The following is a 21,265-nucleotide window of genomic DNA, read 5'->3' as shown; positions in this document are numbered from 1 at the left end:
CACCCACTGCTTTTCCTTAGAAATGTTTATTAGTGTTTAATTACAACAGAAGCTCTTTTAATTGAGCTCCTCAGGGACTTAACTGATGTTTTCAAACCCCTCTGAAAGAAGAATTGACTGATGGCTCAGGACATGATAAATGATTGTGGTTCCCCCCAGACAGTAGTACCCTCATCTCTTCCACTCCCACCAGCTGAGTTCTATGCTTACTATAAGTGAGTTGTTTTTGTTCCGAAACCTGTTTATGGCAGTTATAGTTGATTACTATAATTATGTCATTTAATTAAATATCACATAAACTGTTCAAATATGAACATAAAAAGAGAGTTGCTGTTTCTATGAAAGCTAAGTTAAATGCTTTTGGAAAGACCTATAAAAGCTGGAGGGAAAATTGCTCTTAAATTAGGTGTAGGCAAGAGAAGTGTAAAAGATTGGAGGAAAAATTAAAATCTAAATGAATTCAAATTTCTTCACCAGTGTCTTCAAGTTCTCCCTCCACCTTAAAATAGAAGGGGTAACGGAAAGATACAATGAATGTTTACTGCAGTTAAAGACACATTGCCAAGAATGAAACTTTTGAAGCAAAGGGAAATATTTTGAGAGGAACTGCTGACAATGTGTGTTTTACTGTAATAAATTCTTTTATTGGTACATTGTAGGTATACAACACAATTACATTTCTCATTGGGAATTGTACCTTTACATGATGCATCTTGTTTCTTATTTTTTCCCAATTCCTAGCCCACCCTTCCCTATTTACAAAGACTTTATTTCCATTTCTCATCATTTTTCCTTTCCCTTCTTTCCTTTCCCCTGCCCCTCCCACTACCCCTACTCCTTTGGACCTTTTCTTCCCATTTTGCATTATCGATTACTCATTCTAATCATTGGTACATTTTAGGTATACAATATAATGACATTCATCATTGGAAATTTGCACCTTTACATAATCTCTCTTGGTTCTTATTTTTCACCCTTGCCCAGCCCTCTCTTCAACTCCTCCAGTCCTCCCTATTTACAAAGATTTTGTTCCTATTTTTCCATTTTCTCCTATTAATCCCATTCCCTTCTATCCTTTCCCTTAGCCCTCCCACTTCCTTCCCCTTTGCCCCTTTGCTTCCTATTTCACATTACCTATTATATATTTTAGTCCTTATTTACACTTTCAGTTTCTCACACAAGAGAAACTATTCAGTATTTATACATGTGTGTCCTACTTATTTCCCTTAAGAGTATCGCCTCAATGTGCATCCACTTAGCTATAAATGTCTCTAATTTCTCATTTTTTATGGCTGAGTAGTACTCCATTTTATTAAAAACCCACACTTTCTTTATCCAGTCTCCAGTTGATGGGCATTTGGGCTGTTTCCAAGCTTTAGCTATTACAAACTGTGCTGCTATGAACATGGGCACACATATGTCACTGTGGTATGATTCTTTTAATTCTTTGGGGAAGATCCCCAGCAGGGGAATAGAGGGTTCAAATGGGACTTCCAGTTCTAGTTCTTTGAGGTATCTCCATACTGATTTCCACTGTGGTTGCACCAGTCTACACTCCCACCAGCAGTGGAGCAGGGTTCCTCTTTCCCCACAGCCCCACCAGCATTTGTTATTGGTTGATTTCATGATAGCAGCCATTCTTTCTGGAGTGAAGTGGAATCTCAGCGTTGTTTTCATTTGCATCTCTCGAATGACCAGTGATGTTGAACATTTTTTCATGTATTTATTTGCTATTTCTACTTCCTTGTCTGAGAAATGTCTGTTCATTTCAGATGCCTATTTTTGAATTGCGTCTTTAAATTTGGGAGGTCTGATCTTTTTAAGTTCTTTATAGATTCGAGATAGTAAACCTTTGTCTGAGGAAGAGCAGGTGAAGATTTTTTCCCACATTGTGGGTTGTCTCTTCACACTGCTGGTGGTTTCTCTTGCTGTGCAGAAGCCTTTTAATAAGAAGAGATCCCACTTGTTGATTGTTCGTGCTAGTTCACGGGCAACTGAGGTTTTGTTCATAAAATCTTTTCCTACACCAATGTCTTCAAGAGTTCTACCTAACCTCTGTTCCAACTGGTTCAGAGTTTCTATTTTAATATTTAGATCTTTAATCCATTTTGATTTTAGTTTAGTGCATGGTGAGAGACATAGGTCTAGTTTTAATCTTTGGCAAGTTGAAGCCCAATGTTTCCAGCACCATTTATTAAAGAGGCTATCTTTCCTCCAGTGAGGGTGTTTGGCTCCTTTATCGAAGATGAGATGGCTGAGTGTGTCTGGAGTTGTTTCTGCATCTTCTAATCTGTTCCACTGGTCCTCAGGTCTGTTTCTTTGCCAGTACCATGCTGTTTTTATCACAATAGCTTTGTAGTATAGTTGCACGTTGGGGATTGTGATACCCCCTGCCATGTCTCTGTTACCTAGAATTGCTTTTGGTATTCTGGGTCTCTTCTTGTTCCAAATGAATTTTTGGATTGTTTTCTCAAGGTCCGTGAAGTATGCTGCTGGGATCTCAATTGGAATTACATTAAATCTATATAGCAGTTTTGGAGGTATGGCCATTTTCACCATATTAATCCTTCCTACCCAGGAGCAGGGGATGTCTGTCCATTTTCTGATATCATCTTCAGTCTCTCTTTTCAGAGTGCCATAGTTTTCAGAGAAGAGGTCTTTGATTTCTTTCGTCAGGTTGATTCCTAGGTATTTCCGTTTTTTGGATGCTATTGTGAAAGGAATTATTTGCCCTATTTCTCTCTCAGTGAGTCTGTCATTCGTGTAGAGGAAAGCTATTGATTTTTGTGTGTTGACCTTGTAACCAGCTACTTGACTGAATTTGGTTATTAAGTCTAGAAGACTTTTGGTGGAGTTCTTGGGGTCTTCTATATAGAGTATCATGTCATCTGCAAATAATGACAGTTTGACTTCTTCATTTCCTATCTTTATTCCTTTTACTTCTTTCTCTTGTCTAATTGCTGTGGCTAATGTTTCCAGAACTATATTGAACAAGAGTGGTGATAGTGGACATCCTTGTCTTGTTCCTGATTTTAGTGTGAAGGATTTCAGTTTTTGACCATTTAGTATGACACTGGCTGTTGGTTTTTCATAGATGGCTTCTATCAGTTTGAGGTAGACACCATCTATTCCAATTTTTTGTAGGGTTTTTATCATAAATGCATGTTGGATTTTGTCAAATGCTTTTTCTGCGTCTATGGAAATAATCAGATGGTTTTTGTCCTTGGCTCTATTGATATAGTGTATTACATTAATTGATTTGGATATATTGAACCATCCCTGCATCCCTGGGATGAATCTGACTTGATCAGGGTGTATGATCTTCTTGATGATCTTCTGCATTCTGCTTGCCATTATCTTATTAAAGATTTTTGCATCTATGTTCATTAGTGAGATTGGCCTCTAGTTCTGCTTTTCGGTTGGGTCTTTCTCTGCTTTGGGGATGAAGGTGATGCTTGCTTCCAGGAATGAATTTGGGAGTATTGCTTCCCTTTCAATTTCATCGAAGAGTTTAAACAGTAGTGGCAGCAGTTCCTCCCTAAATGTCTTGTAGAATTCAGCAGTGAAGCCATCAGGGCCCGGGCTTTTCTTAGTTGATACGTTTTTAATTACATTTTCAATTTCATTGGTTGACATTGGGTTGTTCAGAAATTTTAGGTGTTCTTCGTTCAACTCTGGTAATTCATATGTATCTAGGAATCTGTCCATCTCTTCTGTGTTGTCCATCCTATTGCTGTATAGGTTCTGGAAGTAGGTATTGATGATCCTCTGGATTTCTGCTGGGTCAGTCGTAATTTCACCTGTTTCATTCCTAATTGCATGGATTTGGGCCTTTTCTTTCCTTTTCCTGACAAGGTTGGCTAAGGGTTCATCAATTTTGTTGATTCTTTCGAAGAACTAACTCTTGGCTTCATTGATTTTTTGTGTTGTTCTCTTAGTCTCCATTGCATTGATTTCTGCTCTGATCTTTATAATTTCCTCCCTTGTATGAGCTCTGGGGTTGTCCTGCTCTTCTTTTTCTAGAAGCTTGAGGTGCAGCATCAAGTTGTTTAATTGGCCTCGTTCTGTTTTCCTAATATGCGTATTCACTGCTATGAATTTCCCTCGTAAGACTGCTTTCATTGTGTCCCATAGATTCCGATATGTTGCATTGTCATTGTCATTTAATTGAAGGAACTGTCTGATTTCTTCTTTCATTTCCTCTGTGACCCACTGGTTATTCAGAAGTGTGCTGTTCAATTTCCACGGGTTTATGAAATTTTTTGAGTTTCTTTTGCTCTGGATCTCCAATTTCATCGCACTATGGTCTGATAATATACAGGGGATAACTTCAGTTCCTTTGCACTTCCTTAAACATGTTCTATGTGTGAGTATGTGGTCTATTTTGGAGAATGACCCATGTGCAGCTGAGAAGAATGTGTATTCTGATTTTTGGGGGTGGAACACTCTGCAAACATCTGTTAAGTTTATTTCTTCAAGAGTTCGATTCAGTTCTAGTATTTCATTACTTATTTTTTGTCTAGCTGATCTATCTATTTGTGATAGTGGGGTGTTGAGGTCCCCCACTACAATTGCATTAGTGCATATATGACTTTTCATGTCCGTTAGTATTTGTTTTATATAGTTGGGTGCACTAGTGTTTGGTGCATAGATATTTATGATTGTCATCTCTTCCTGTTGGATTGTTCCCTTTACAAGGATATAGTGTCCTTCTTCGTCTCTCTTAATCAGTGTTGGTTTGAAATCTACTTGATCTGCAAAGAGCATAGCTACTCCTGCTTTTTTTTGGCTTCCTGTCACATGGAGTATTGTTTTCCACCCTTTACCTTTCAGTCTATGAGTTTCCTTTTGAATGAAGTGTGTTTCTTGTATGCAGCATATTGTTGGATTTTGCTTCTTGACCCATTCTGCCAGTCTATTTCTTTTGATTGGTGAATTGAGACCATTAACGTTGATGGTTATAACTGAAACATATTGACTTGTCATTTCCATGACTTTTTCTTTTTGTTGGGTTCTCCCCCTTTACATTTAATTTCTTGTCATGCCAGATGGGTTCATTCTGCTTTGCTTCCTGGGGTTGTGATCCTCAATGTCTGTTCCTAGGATATTGTGTAAAATTCTTTGGAGTGCTGGTTTGGTATTCACGAAGTTCCTAAGGTGCTCTTTGTCATGAAAGTATCTTATTTCTCCATCCATTTTGAAAGATAGTTTTGCAGGGTACATCAATCTGGGTTGGAGGCTGTTTTCTCTTAGGGCTTGGAATATGTCACTCCAAGCTCTTCTTGCCTTGATGCTTTGTGTTGAGAAGTCTGCTGTGATTCTGATGGCCTTTCCTTTGTATGTGATTTGTTTCTTTTCTCTAACTGCTTCTAGAACTTTGTTTTTCTGTTGAGTTTCTGGAATCTTAACAATTATATGTCTATGTGTAGATTTTTTTTGATCAAGGCTAGTTGGAGTCCCATATGCCTCACTTATCTGTATGTCAAGCTCTTTTCCCCTGCTTGGGAAGTGTTCTGCCATTACTTCTGTGAGGAGTTTTTTTATGTCATCTGCACTCTCTCCTGTTTCTTCTTTGACTCCAATCAGTCTTATGTTATTCTTCTTTGAATCATCTAGCAGCTGCTGGATTGATTTCTCATGTTCACTTATAATTTTGAAGCAATTTTTCTTTTCCTGGTCATTAATTGCAATCTTATATTCTATATCTGAAATTCTGTCCTCACATCGGCTCATTCTGCTGTGCAGACTTTCGATGGAGTTTTTAATCTCCTGGTAATCTATTTGCATCTGTTTTATGGATTCCATTTGTTTCCTACGTTGGGATTCCATCATGTTCCTCAGCTCCTCTCTAGATTTATTAATCATGTCTTGCACTAGGAGCACAATTTCTCCAGTTATCTGAGAAATTATTTCTGATTTCATTTTTTCCAGATCCCCTTTTGTTGCCAGTTCAGTGGGTCCAGGTGGTTGAGTATCAGAGTGTTCCATCTCATTTCCCTTTGGGGTTGCTGTAGGTGATCTGGAAGTCTGGTTTTGAGCCTTATTTATGTTTTTTCTCATTTCAACTCAGGGGGGGTGCTGTTGGCACCTGCAAGGGAGAGGTGGGACAGGGGCCAGGAGCAGCGGTAGGGATGGTGGCCTAAAAGCCCTTTCCTCTGAGCTGGGAGCAGTGGGAGGGATGGTGGCCAGGAAGCCCCTTCCTGTGGACCAGGAGCAGTTGGCCGGCGGCTCAGAAGCCCCTACCTCTGGGCCATGAGCAGTGGGAGGGATGGTGGCCCAGAAGCCCCTTCCTCTGGGCCAGGAGCGGCGGGACAGAGGGTGGCCCAAAAGCCCTTTCCTTGGGCTGGGAGCAGTGGGAGGGATGGTGGCCGGGAAGCCCCTTCCTGTGGACCAGGAGCAGTGGGACAGAGGCTCAGAAGCCCCTACCTCTGAGCTGGGAGTGGCGGGACTCAGTCCCATGGTCTGATGGTCCAGTGTCTTCTGTGTCTTTGTAGTGTGGAACCAGGTGGCTGTACAGTGGAGCAGGGGGTGGAGGTGGGGATGGAGGTGGGGTGGGTGGGGCATCCATTGGATTGTTGGCAGGGTGCAGGCTGATTCAGTGTGTTCCAGGGACTGGCAACCTCGGTAGGGCGTCTGCAGACCTGCCTGTTTGCAGTGGGCTCTATCATTCCCATTTTATAGACAAGGAAATTAAAACTTAGGGAGATAGATCACAATGAAGTAGGAATTGAAAAGCATTTCCAAACTTTTATTTATGTTTTTCCACTACTTCATTCATATTTCTTTTTAAATGTGAATGAAAAGAAATATGGTTTAATTCACAGCAATATTTTGTGCTATGTAGGATTTTTTACGAATATTTGAGTTCGTTTACATAATTTCCTCAGTGAAAAATTTACCCAGAGAGTCTGGGAACGGATATGAAATGGGGGAAAAGTTTTTCATTTTTATGGATTAAACCCATCTGTTTTGTTTACTAAGACTGGATCATGGAGCAGGATAGACTTCTTGTAGCAGAAAGAGAGGAGAGAAGAGTGGAAGCCATCTCCTTGGGTCTTTGGTGCAGACCCACACCTACAGAGGGAGGCTTGTTCAGGCAAAGCCAGGCAGCCACATACAAGTTAGGAAGAAAAAGTACTGCTCTCCTCATACTGAGCAGTTCTCTACAGAGCTGGGATGAATACTGCTCAGAAGAATTCTGAAGCTCTCTATCTTTTGTGATTTTAGTCTCCTTCATAAAAATATACTGAAATATTTGACCATATCATCTACTATATCTACATGGCACAAAATAAAGGGATATCATCTCTCATTTATTTATCGAGAATTTTAATGCTTACCTGCTTTGTGCTAGCACTGGACACTGGAACTCCAGTGTTGAAACAAACACACATGCCCCTTCAGATGGAGAGCACAGTCAAGTAGAGAGATGAATGAATGGTAACCAAATGATTACATCAATAAATATTTACTCTAGAAGCCTCTCTTGACTCTCTTCTCCAGTGAGAGTACTGAACAGTAGCTAGTTAATTGGAAAATGTAAAGTAGGAAAACGTTTTGTATCTATATTTAAATATATTTCTTTTTTGCTTAAAACACATAGATGAACTTGCCAAATTTGATGGAGCCAAGATGCTTTCTTTGAGGAATGGTCCAGTAACTGAAGTTTTATGTATACTTCTTGCATAAAATCCACTTAAAATGATAGGATATACATATTATCTTCAATTTCCCATTTCAGATATGAAGTATGATCAATAAATATGGTAAACGTTTAAATTTTTAAGAATTTATTACAGTAGGTCTCAATTCACCAATCAAAAGAAATAGACTGGCAGAATGGGTCAAGAAGCAAAATCCAACAATATGCTGCATACAAGAAACACACTTCATTCAAAAGGAAACTCATAGACTGAAAGGTAAAGGGTGGAAAACAATACTCCATGTGACAGGAAGCCAAAAAAAAGCAGGAGTAGCTATGCTCTTTGCAGATCAAGTAGATTTCAAACCAACACTGATTAAGAGAGACGAAGAAGGACACTATATCCTTGTAAAGGGAACAATCCAACAGGAAGAGATGACAATCATAAATATCTATGCACCAAACACTAGTGCACCCAACTATATAAAACAAATACTAACGGACATGAAAAGTCATATATGCACTAATGCAATTGTAGTGGGGGACCTCAACACCCCACTATCACAAATAGATAGATCAGCTAGACAAAAAATAAGTAATGAAATACTAGAACTGAATCGAACTCTTGAAGAAATAAACTTAACAGATGTTTGCAGAGTGTTCCACCCCCAAAAATCAGAATACACATTCTTCTCAGCTGCACATGGGTCATTCTCCAAAATAGACCACATACTCACACATAGAACATGTTTAAGGAAGTGCAAAGGAACTGAAGTTATCCCCTGTATATTATCAGACCATAGTGCGATGAAATTGGAGATCCAGAGCAAAAGAAACTCAAAAAATTTCATAAACCCGTGGAAATTGAACAGCACACTTCTGAATAACCAGTGGGTCACAGAGGAAATGAAAGAAGAAATCAGACAGTTCCTTCAATTAAATGACAATGACAATGCAACATATCGGAATCTATGGGACACAATGAAAGCAGTCTTACGAGGGAAATTCATAGCAGTGAATACGCATATTAGGAAAACAGAACGAGGCCAATTAAACAACTTGATGCTGCACCTCAAGCTTCTAGAAAAAGAAGAGCAGGACAACCCCAGAGCTCATACAAGGGAGGAAATTATAAAGATCAGAGCAGAAATCAATGCAATGGAGACTAAGAGAACAACACAAAAAATCAATGAAGCCAAGAGTTAGTTCTTCGAAAGAATCAACAAAATTGATGAACCCTTAGCCAACCTTGTCAGGAAAAGGAAAGAAAAGGCCCAAATCCATGCAATTAGGAATGAAACAGGTGAAATTACGACTGACCCAGCAGAAATCCAGAGGATCATCAATACCTACTTCCAGAACCTATACAGCAATAGGATGGACAACACAGAAGAGATGGACAGATTCCTAGATACATATGAATTACCAGAGTTGAACGAAGAACACCTAAAATTTCTGAACAACCCAATGTCAACCAATGAAATTGAAAATGTAATTAAAAACGTATCAACTAAGAAAAGCCCGGGCCCTGATGGCTTCACTGCTGAATTCTACAAGACATTTAGGGAGGAACTGCTGCCACTACTGTTTAAACTCTTCGATGAAATTGAAAGGGAAGCAATACTCCCAAATTCATTCCTGGAAGCAAGCATCACCTTCATCCCCAAAGCAGAGAAAGACCCAACCGAAAAGCAGAACTAGAGGCCAATCTCACTAATGAACATAGATGCAAAAATCTTTAATAAGATAATGGCAAGCAGAATGCAGAAGATCATCAAGAAGATCATACACCCTGATCAAGTCAGATTCATCCCAGGGATGCAGGGATGGTTCAATATATCCAAATCAATTAATGTAATACACTATATCAATAGAGCCAAGGACAAAAACCATCTGATTATTTCCATAGACGCAGAAAAAGCATTTGACAAAATCCAACATGCATTTATGATAAAAACCCTACAAAAAATTGGAATAGATGGTGTCTACCTCAAACTGATAGAAGCCATCTATGAAAAACCAACAGCCAGTGTCATACTAAATGGTCAAAAACTGAAATCCTTCACACTAAAATCAGGAACAAGACAAGGATGTCCACTATCACCACTCTTGTTCAATATAGTTCTGGAAACATTAGCCACAGCAATTAGACAAGAGAAAGAAGTAAAAGGAATAAAGATAGGAAATGAAGAAGTCAAACTGTCATTATTTGCAGATGACATGATACTCTATATAGAAGACCCCAAGAACTCCACCAAAAGTCTTCTAGACTTAATAACCAAATTCAGTCAAGTAGCTGGTTACAAGGTCAACACACAAAAATCAATAGCTTTCCTCTACACGAATGACAGACTCACTGAGAGAGAAATAGGGCAAATAATTCCTTTCACAATAGCATCCAAAAAACGGAAATACCTAGGAATCAACCTGACGAAAGAAATCAAAGACCTCTTCTCTGAAAACTATGGCACTCTGAAAAGAGAGACTGAAGATGATATCAGAAAATGGACAGACATCCCCTGCTCCTGGGTAGGAAGGATTAATATGGTGAAAATGGCCATACCTCCAAAACTGCTATATAGATTTAATGTAATTCCAATTGAGATCCCAGCAGCATACTTCACGGACCTTGAGAAAACAATCCAAAAATTCATTTGGAACAAGAAGAGACCCAGAATACCAAAAGCAATTCTAGGTAACAGAGACATGGCAGGGGGTATCACAATCCCCAACGTGCAACTATACTACAAAGCTATTGTGATAAAAACAGCATGGTACTGGCAAAGAAACAGACCTGAGGACCAGTGGAACAGATTAGAAGATGCAGAAACAACTCCAGACACACTCAGCCATCTCATCTTCGATAAAGGAGCCAAACACCCTCACTGGAGGAAAGATAGCCTCTTTAATAAATGGTGCTGGAAACATTGGGCTTCAACTTGCCAAAGATTAAAACTAGACCTATGTCTCTCACCATGCACTAAACTAAAATCAAAATGGATTAAAGATCTAAATATTAAAATAGAAACTCTGAACCAGTTGGAACAGAGGTTAGGTAGAACTCTTGAAGACATTGGTGTAGGAAAAGATTTTATGAACAAAACCTCAGTTGCCCGTGAACTAGCACGAACAATCAACAAGTGGGATCTCTTCTTATTAAAAGGCTTCTGCACAGCAAGAGAAACCACCAGCAGTGTGAAGAGACAACCCACAATGTGGGAAAAAATCTTCACCTGCTCTTCCTCAGACAAAGGTTTACTATCTCGAATCTATAAAGAACTTAAAAAGATCAGACCTCCCAAATTTAAAGACGCAATTCAAAAATAGGCATCTGAAATGAACAGACATTTCTCAGACAAGGAAGTAGAAATAGCAAATAAATACATGAAAAAATGTTCAACATCACTGGTCATTCGAGAGATGCAAATGAAAACAACGCTGAGATTCCACTTCACTCCAGAAAGAATGGCTGCTATCATGAAATCAACCAATAACAAATGCTGGTGGGGCTGTGGGGAAAGAGGAACCCTGCTCCACTGCTGGTGGGAGTGTAGACTGGTGCAACCACAGTGGAAATCAGTATGGAGATACCTCAAAGAACTAGAACTGGAAGTCCCATTTGAACCCTCTATTCCCCTGCTGGGGATCTTCCCCAAAGAATTAAAAGAATCATACCACAGTGACATATGTGTGCCCATGTTCATAGCAGCACAGTTTGTAATAGCTAAAGCTTGGAAACAGCCCAAATGCCCATCAACTGGAGACTGGATAAAGAAAGTGTGGGTTTTTAATAAAATGGAGTACTACTCAGCCATAAAAAATGAGAAATTAGAGACATTTATAGCTAAGTGGATGCACATTGAGGCGATACTCTTAAGGGAAATAAGTAGGACACACATGTATAAATACTGAATAGTTTCTCTTGTGTGAGAAACTGAAAGTGTAAATAAGGACTAAAATATATAATAGGTAATGTGAAATAGGAAGCAAAGGGGCAAAGGGGAAGGAAGTGGGAGGGCTAAGGGAAAGGATAGAAGGGAATGGGATTAATAGGAGAAAATGGAAAAATAGGAACAAAATCTTTGTAAATAGGGAGGACTGGAGGAGTTGAAGAGAGGGCTGGGCAAGGGTGAAAAATAAGAACCAAGAGAGATTATGTAAAGGTGCAAATTTCCAATGATGAATGTCATTATACTGTATACCTAAAATGTACCAATGATTAGAATGAGTAATCGATAATGCAAAATAGGAAGAAAAGGTCCAAAGGTGAAGGAGTAGTGGTAGAGGCAGGGAAAAGGAAAGAAGGGAAAGGAAAAGTGATGAGAAATGGAAAAAATGGAAATAAAGTCTTTGTAAATAGGGAAGGGTGGAGGAGGTGAAGGGAGGGCTAGGAATGGGGAAAAAACAAGAACCAAGATGCATTATGTAAAGGTACAATTCCCAATGAGAAATGTAATTGTGTTGTATACCTTAAATGTACCAATAAAATGTAAAGAGAGAAAAATAAATAAAATGAGAATGGTAAAAATATATGTCTTACATACCTTTGAGAATTAATTTAAGGGGTAAAATTTATATGATATATAATATATAATAATATAATATATATGAGAACCCTTGAAGTACTACAAATGATAGTGCAAATGTATACTATTGTTATTACAAGATCTCTTGCACCATGTTTTCTCAACAGCTTCACACTTGCCCTTCTTGTTTGTTCTGGGCAGGCTGCACACAATTTCCTTAAGTACAGATACAAGCAATTTTCTGTTAGTACACACGAAAAGAGGTGAGAGGCTACTGATTTCAGAGTAGACAACAATAGTCTTGCTCCAACAAACCTTTCGGGGAAATCCAAAGGACACTAAATCCCTATCCTTCCCAATCTTTCTAAGATTCAGAGGCATGAGTCAAAGCCCCTGTGAAAACTGTAATTTCAGTGTGGGTTTAAACTGTAACAGCTTTGGTATCCATCTGTAAAATGTCATTTTGCTGGTTCCATCTTAGTAGCTCAAACAATAGGAAAAAAAAATCCCATATCCACTTCCCTCAATGAAATATAAAACTGTACAGTTTCCCTATAATGTATGGGCACTCAAGCTATACTAATTTATGGTACAGTTACTTTAATTTTTTAGCATTTTTATTTGGTTCTTTTACTACATAATTAATAGTGTTTACATGGAAAGGTTTAACTAATGTAAACAGCATAAGCGGATTACTGAGCAAGCCTTAAAATAAATAAACATTTTTCTCCTTTGAAAATATTTTTTGTGTCCTTTAAATATCTGGCAGAAGGGCAGAATTTTTTAAATGTCAAAAGAGATACAGAATTTAGGTTTCTGAGGTCCATTCTTCCCAGGGAACTGGCTTATAATTTTGTATCCTACAGTGATTGGCTTGGGTGGGAGTCAACAATGATCCCAATGGCCCAAAATCCCACACTCAGAGGCATGTCTTTTCATTGGGAGGATGCCACTGTTTTTCTCTATGACCTTAAACATAACACAATATCTGAACCTTTCTGATCATTTCCTGCAGAATTTGCAGGAATGATGAGAAACTCATGACATAAATATGACCAGAAAATGACAGGGAAGAAAACAGATCTTGTTTCCAAATACTTCTACCATCACAATTACATCACCCAATTGTGGCAATTACTGGGACTGCCCCACCTATTCAAAGTCCGTATCACGTGTTATTGGAATGGCAGCATGAGCTAGGTTACTGTAAAATAGAGCTGGCATGACACTCACTACCTGCCAAGGCACATTTTTCTAAAGCATTCGGAAAAGAAAGCTTTGACATCAAAGGCCATTTCTTTACTCCAGCCTTCCCAGAGGCAAAGAGCCAAGAAAGCAGAGATAAAGATGCCTCCCCTCACACTCACATGCTGAGACTTTAGGAGGCATTACAAAGAAAAGCCTGGCTTCAAGTCATCTCTGTAAGAACAGATAACGTGTCCTGGAGTTATCTCAGGGAGTTGCAGACCAGACTGTCCCTGCAGACGTTTTCTAGAGCAGGGTTCAGCCTCAGAACTGACCACTGAGCAGGCAGGTTATTGAGATTGAAGTACAACTCAATCCAAGTGAGTTCTCAACAGATCAGAATACAGGGACTCCTGCTCCAGTCTTATCCAGATGCCTGGGGGTTAGCCTAGAACCGGAGTCCAGAGAACAAAATGCAGGTCAAATGTTGTCTATGGAAAGCATGTTCTGAATTGTACAAGATCCAGTGCTACCTTAAGACCTCCACTTTTACTTTCCTATCATCTGAAACATATCAAAAGCTATGCATGTCACACATTTAATGATCTGTCTATAAAATGATTTTTATAATTTTACCTTTGAAATTATTTGGTTAAATTAACAAACTTAATATGTGCTATGATTACTCAATTCTCCTTATATGTATTTAGGAACTCTCATTTGGAGAGGACATCACATCTAAAAACTGTTTTCAAATGTAATGAAGTTGCTATGAATGCTAAAATCAGGTATTAATGAAGCTGTTCTATTTGTGACCACTGAATGAATGTTTATTAATTTTGCTTGGGCTGCTCATTTTGAGGTTTGTGTTTTTTTGGAAGATAATCATTTTTCCTGATCAGATTCTAGACATTTCCAAAGCCAAACCTCCTATCACTAGCACTGGGAGTCCTGAACCTAGAAACCAAACTGTTCTTCTGTGATAAAGGCCCTCAGCCAGGTACTCCCAGGTAACAGGGCATCCACTAGAGGGGTTATCAGGAACTCCAAGTTACTCCCTGGAACTTCCACCTTCAACTGAAACAATAATATGGAGGTTCCCAGTCATGTGCCATCACTAACAAGCTAAGAAATTATTTCTAATTCAAATTATAAAAATGGACAACTCAGAGGAATTTATCAATAACCAATAGTAAAAAGCCTTCATTGTTGGGCTTTGATGAAGCCATTCTTTTCCTTAAATTTGTGAAATCGTGTTTCTAAGTCCAATGTACTTTACGATGCTTCATTTTCCAATGAGAAATGAGATTTAAAAGGTTCTCTGGAGTTATATTTCTAGGAAGTTTTTCTATTACTCCAAAAAATGTAAATTATGCATGCTTTACCAAGATGTTTATAACTACACCCAAGATTACTTCTTTAAACACAATCTACCAGAAACTGTTAGGTGAAGTGACTTTTTCTCTTGGAAAGATTAGGTCTTACTAGAGTGTATCAACTCAAAAATAACCATAGGTAGTCTGCTTAGAGTCATAAAAGTCCCCTCTTTCAGCTACCAGCAAGTGGTGATTGATAAAAGTATAAACTTAAAAATTCCACTTTCTAAATGTATTCTTTAGCAATCTCACATAATAATGTAGTTTGTATAAAGGATTCATTCCTGACTTTGGTTTGCTTTGTATCTTTTTTAAAGTCACAGAATATACATTGAGCCGGTAGTGCCAAGCCCATAAATACTGTCAATAGACAGCACAGGATGGAATGCCAACACTGCCATTTATCAGTTATGAAAATTTGGGCAAGTTATTATGCCTTCATTTCTTCAGCTACAAAATGGTACTAATAATACTTAATAGGATTGTTCTCAGGATTAAATGAGTTAAAAAGTGTAAAGCTTTGAGCAGTCAATAAATATTAGTTTTGAGTATTATAATTATCCATTATTTTCTCACTATTTACATTACCAATATTTAAATCATCACAACTATGTTGTGGCCTATTTTCCTTCTTCTTCCACTGTTGCCTATTCTAAACCCTTCTCATTTCCTTCTCAAAGTTGAGGGATCCTTTCAGAATAGAAAAGTGATCAGCCCAACCCCCTTCCCATATAGGGACAGAAAGAGTCAAACTGAAAGGATAATCCCCAGCTCCCCTTAGCACAAAAGCTGTGGCTGCCTACCTGGTCTGGCTCAAGTTTACCTTCTCTCCCATCGCCTCTATGCCTCAGCTACACTGATCAGTCTTCCAGTTCTGTCCTGGTCCCAGACCCTTCTACCCCAGTCCAAAAGCTATTCCTTCAGCTAGATCACCCTCCTGCTGTATTTTTTCTGTCGTACTTCTTTCTTTCAAAGAAAGCAATTTAATCAAAAAATGCATGACCTATTTCAAGGACAAGTTCCTAATGTCTGCCTTGTCTATCCTATTTTTAAATGTGGAGAGATCGTGGCTGCCAGTTTTGCTCACCCTATTCCCCACAACCTAGTTCAGCCAGGACTGAGAACAGTAAACAGACCACAAATTTATGAATGTATGCATAGAGGGGTTAAAATGGCCTAGACATCAGTGTCAAAAAGATGGTTTCCACACAGAAAGCTGGTCATTAAACATTTGGTTGCCCAAATACGTGGGATCACTTATCTAATGTTTCAGTGGTCTCCTCCCCTTCTTCCTTCCCTCCTTTCCTTTGTTATGTATATTTTCTTCAACTCGGCTTTTGTGTTTGTGTCACTGCTCCTGTTTCAAGGCTCAGGCGCCACCCGGAGAGGAGGTGGCTGGGACAGACCTGTCTGGAACAGACCGGTCTGGAAAGCAGGAGGCCTGGCGGCCCGCACGGGCGGAAGTGCGGCCCGCGGGGCGGAAGCAAGTGCGGCCGCGGGCGGAAGCGGCAGCGCGGCAGTGAGAGGCCGAGGTGGGTCGCTGCGTTCGTGCGCGGGCGGTGGGCGTGCCTCAGGCGAGCAGGCGGGAGAAGCAGGCCTGTGAGCCCTCCGCTGCGTCGTATAGTGCCAAGTTCGATTGCCCTGAGAGGGAATTTAATTAAACCGGGAGCTATAAATCCATGAGCCCCTGAGGAGATTATAAACGCGCGCGCGCGCGGCGTGAGGGGGAGAGGGAGAGGGGAGGGGGAGCTCTCTGGGAGGTGAATAATATGACAGGAAGGAAAAGGCAGCTTTTTAAGAGAAAGCAGAAAACATCTGCACTCCATAATCTCCTGTTCAGACGCCCTGGTCCCGGGTTTAGTTGAAGTCTGTGAAGTAGCAATATGATCACACTTGGCAGCCAGTGTAAAATATTTTTAAATAAATATTTTTGAGCAGCCATATTGACCTTTAGTTGGGGTGAAAAGGTTGAAAGGTGTGGGAGGAATACACTGAATGCCTGGCCTCTCTGGACCCAACTGTCTAGACCTTGTCTCTGCTTTATTGGGCAGAAGCAGCCCTCTTGGTGCTGAACAATGAGAGAATAAATAAGAGTCTGTACAATTCCCAACATATTTAGCCTTGTCAGTCACCCCTGACAAATACCAGTTTCATACAACTTTTTTATAAATCCAAGGGTAGGAACGTCCACACTAAATTGTCTCCAACTGAATAGGCATGCGATTGTTTTTAAGGCTTTCTAACAAGTTTTTGCCTGGATGATCTCTATTCTTAATAGATGATATTTATGTAGTACTTTTTATGTTAGGGCCCTTAAAAAATCCACAGTATGGCCCAGCATGAACCAGAGTTTCTCAGTTCTTCAAGGACAGGTTATATGTTACTGTATATCCTAGCACTTCCAGCACATTTCCCAACATAAGCTGGAGTCCTTGGTTAATTGGTCACTCAAGCTATGTCTCAGTGTACATGACTGAGCAAGAGGAGGTGGCTATGAGAGGCCACCATCTTCTCATTTACTAGTATTTTGTGGAATGTTTATGAAAATATATGTGAACCTCCACCAATATTTGGGACTGTATACACTGAGATGCATTATTGATAAATGACAGATATTTTTTTGGGGGTACTGGGTATCGAACTTGGGTCCTTGCACTTGCGCAGCAGGCGGCGAAACCACTGAGCTAAATCCCCGGCCCAAATGACAGATTTTTAAAAGGTGGAAATACTGAGTGATTATCATATCACTGGGACACAGCAGAATTAATTATGGTTCTGTATGAAATGTTGTAGTCTAATAACCTGGGTTTTGTTCTACTAAGGAATTGCCTGGAATCAGGCCCAATTTTGAAAATTAAGATTTGTGGAGCGCTTTAGACAGGCCCAAGATTTTCTTTTTTTCCCCTGCTTGCTAGGGGTAGTAGTAGCCACTTACCAAGTAGTAGTAGCCACTTGTCAAGGAAAGATGACATTTTTTTTTTATTCCACCAGAGGAATATGTGGTTATGTAGTTTTATCTAGATGTACTATTGACAGGTAAGTAATAAAAATGAGGGGTCAGGGATTTAGCTCAGGGTTCCACTGCTGCCTCGCAAGCACAAGGTCCCGAGTTCCATCCCCGGTTCTAAAAAAAAAAGTATTAAAAATGAGAATTGTCTAACTTGGGAATTTATTGGATTGTGTTTTGTGTTCCACTTGCCTGGCTCTATCATATTCTTAAGTACCCAGAGCCACTATGGAGAGATGTCTTCAAAATAAGTTTATTTTAAAGTCTTTGTATTTCATTACTTCTAAATACTCTCACTGACTGATACATTCAGTTACTGTAATCCTAGAGCTTGGAGTTTCAGAAATAGCAAGAGCTTAAGGTGATCTGGTACTAGTAGTGAGGTTTTCTATGTTCCTTATTTTAAATCGAATTTTTGCTACTGCTTTGTTCAAGGAGTATACACCAAAAGAAGCCAAAAACCAGCTGGAACAGTTCATGAATGTGATTTTAATCTTGTTTCCAATTATTTTGAAGGGAAGAAACCATCTGGATCAGGTATGTGTAGCTACACAGGTAGCAAGAACTCAGTAAGATTCTGTCATCCTTCCCTTTGTATCATATAGCAAGTTCTAGGGACAAAATCAATTGAGGTAGGTCTTTTACAAATGGGAAGGGACCTGGGGAAAGAGGAAGAAGTGAGAAAGGGAAAATAAAAAGGTCTAAGATGTGATATGTTTATGTACCAACTCTCCACAATGAATGTATTCATTATGTATCTCAAACATGTACTAATAGAAAAATCACTTGGGAAAGAGTATGTAAAGTGAAAAGTTGTGGTTAAGTTTAGCATAGATATATATATGATCCACATCCTTAACTCCTTACCCCAGTATAGGCATAGGAATGAGGAAGCATGAAAATGTTATTCTCTTTTTAATCTAGTTCTTACCTAATTAAAAATTAACTTTCCACAGATGGAGGCACAATTCACTGTCCACTATTATTAGAAAGTATTTATTTTCAAGGATTCAGAACATTTCACTTATGTCTTAGTCCTTTCTATATTGCTATAACAAAATAACTTAGGTTGGGTAACTTACAGTGTGAAGTTTATTGGCATCATGATTCTGACGGCTGGAGGGTCTAAACACTATGGCACTGGAGCCCTGGCAAGAGTCCTCTGGCTGTGTCATATCATAATGGAGAAACAGAAAAGGAACTGGCTCCATGCAGAAGGGGCCAAATGTGTGGGACGACCTCACTATATAGCACTCACTTTTAAGAGAATTAATTGACTCTGAGAAACAAGCATTAAACCCATATATCCCCCCAAAATCCATTTCCTAACTACTTTCCAGTAGACCTTACCTCTTAAAGGTTCCACTGCCTCAGCACCACCACATGGAGGACCAAGCTTCCAATACATGAATCTTTGTGGAATATACTCAAGCCATGTCCAAACTGCAGCAATCAGCAGTAATAACTTGTAACCGCCATTTTCTTGTTATAGCCTTCATTAAGGTAGTACTATATTGTCAGTCTTTCCTCTGCCCAAGGTATGAATTTCTTTTTTTTTTTTTTGCATTAAGTTTATTGGTACATTTTCGGTATGAAATACAGTTACATTCATCATTGGGATCTTGTACCATTACATGAGTTTCTTGCTTCTTTTTTTTCCCCCTTCCCTTGCCCTCCCTTCACCCCCTCCACCCTTCCCTATTTGCAAAGACTTTGTTTCCATTTTTTTCCTTTTCTCATATTTTTTCTTTTCCCTTTTTGCCTTTCCCCTACCACTCCCACTTCCCCTGCTCCTTTAGACCTTTTCTTCCTGTTACACAATATCAATTTTACATTTTTTAAATTACAATATCAAGATCTAGGAGACATTACCACAGATTTTACAGAATTTAAAAGGATATAGAAAGCATATTTCAAAAATCTGTTTTGAAATAAATTTGACAACTTCTAAGAAGTACCTTGGAAGACAAATTAATGAAACTAACTCTGGAGGAAATATAAAATTTGAATAGCACCTATTAAAGAAAGTATAATCCTAGCTTGAAAACCTACCTATATGACAACAGCAGGCTCATATACATTTTAACTGATAAATTATATCAAACAATTAAAGCAGAAAAAAGGAACACGTCTCCCCTCATTTTAGGAACTCAACATTGTGCTAATCCTAAAACTGGATAAAGATAATAGAAGAAAAAAGTATGAACATAGAAATTTGTTTAATAAAACAAACTCTTAGAAGTCAGATCTGGCAGTATGTAGAAAGTGGTTTTATTATAGGGATGGCAGTGTTGCTTCAGCATTGGAAGATCCACCCCTAGAAGTCATCATTTTAACAGAGGAAAGGAAGAAGCCATATGATCCTGTCACTAGTTGGAGAAAAAGTATTGGACTAAATTCTACACCTGTTCATGGTAAAAGCTATCAGGAGCCTGGAAGTAGAACAGAAACTTCTCAACAGATTAAACACATGTACTCCATACTTTCAGCGAGAATGCCTTATATAAATGGAGAAGATACAATGCTTTCTCCTTAAGGTGGGGAACAAGGGCAGATATGCTTACTCTTTATCTGTCCTTTAAACTTTGAAACCTAGTCCTCACCAAAATAGTCTGGCAATAAAATGACGCAAGTAGGATAGGATTGGCATGGCAGAAGCAAAATCTTTATATGTAGATGAAATGATCATCTACAGAGAAAATACTAAGAAATCTCTAGGAGCCCCTAGAACTTGTATTTGAATTTAGCAGGATTAGAAAACACAAGGTGTATATAAAAATTCAGGTCTGTGTATACTTGCTATAAATGAAGAATTGGATATTGAAATTTAAAAGTTATGTAGGAGTACAAAGGACCTAGAAAAGTTAAAAACAAACAGTGTTGGAAGACGTTTAGTACCTAATTTTAAGACTTCTTCTAAAGCTACAGTAATCAAGGCAGTGTTGGTGTAAGGAAAGACATACAGATCATTGGAATAAAACAGAGAATCTAGAAATAGAACCACACATATATGGTCCACTGAGTTTTGAAAGATGATTTAACATTAGCATTTTATAGAATATAAACTCGATTCAAGAGCCGAGGAAGAGAAAGTGTCTTCAGCAAATGGCTAGAACACCTGGTATCCGTATATAAAAAATTAATCTCAACCCTTTTTTTCCATACATGAAAATAACTTGAAGGGATCTATGAACCTAAATAAGAAAGCCTAAAAGTATAAAACTTTAAGAAGAACGGTATTTCCAATGCATATAACCTATGACCAGAATATATAAAGAATTCTTAGAGCTCATTAATAGACAACCCAATTAAAATGTAGACATAAGAAGATGATAAATAGCCAGTATAGCACAAGGAAAGGTGTGCAACTCTAGAATCAGAAAAATACTAATCAGTACAATAACAAGATTGAATTATACACTCATTAGGGAGATGAAGTTAAAAGTTTTAAAAGCCTTGTCATGACTCTTTCTTTTTGTTGGATTCTCCCTCTTTGATTTTAATTTGTCACACCCAATGGATTCATTCT

The 21,265-nt window shown here is 38.7% G+C and overlaps 1 protein-coding gene across 9 annotated transcripts in view; it reads left to right on the top strand.

Annotated features, from left to right (window-relative positions):
* Nucleotides 1-15,887: 15,887 nt before the first annotated feature.
* The window catches only part of CUNH5orf63 (chromosome unknown C5orf63 homolog), a 30,662-nt gene continuing 25,284 nt past the window's right edge, over nt 15,888-21,265 (top strand). The window contains exons 1-2 of one of the 9 annotated variants that reach the window (XM_087180549.1): nt 15,888-16,261; nt 18,172-18,273. In XM_087180549.1, coding sequence (XP_087036675.1) covers nt 15,994-16,261; nt 18,172-18,273 — 370 coding nt within the window. In that variant the 5' untranslated portion in view covers nt 15,888-15,993. Of the gene's footprint in view, nt 16,262-16,308; nt 16,329-18,171; nt 18,274-21,265 lie in introns of those variants that run through there. The other 8 variants (XR_015438821.1, XR_015438820.1, XR_015438819.1 and 5 more) reach the window with 8 other exon arrangements.

Source organism: Heterocephalus glaber, unplaced genomic scaffold (assembly GCF_053883595.1).
Source record: "Heterocephalus glaber isolate CG9 unplaced genomic scaffold, H.glaber_assembly_v1.0 deba00001463, whole genome shotgun sequence".
Taxonomy (NCBI): domain Eukaryota; kingdom Metazoa; phylum Chordata; class Mammalia; order Rodentia; family Bathyergidae; genus Heterocephalus; species Heterocephalus glaber.
Note: the sequence above shows the minus strand (reverse complement) of the source record. Positions and strands in the feature narration are given on the sequence as shown.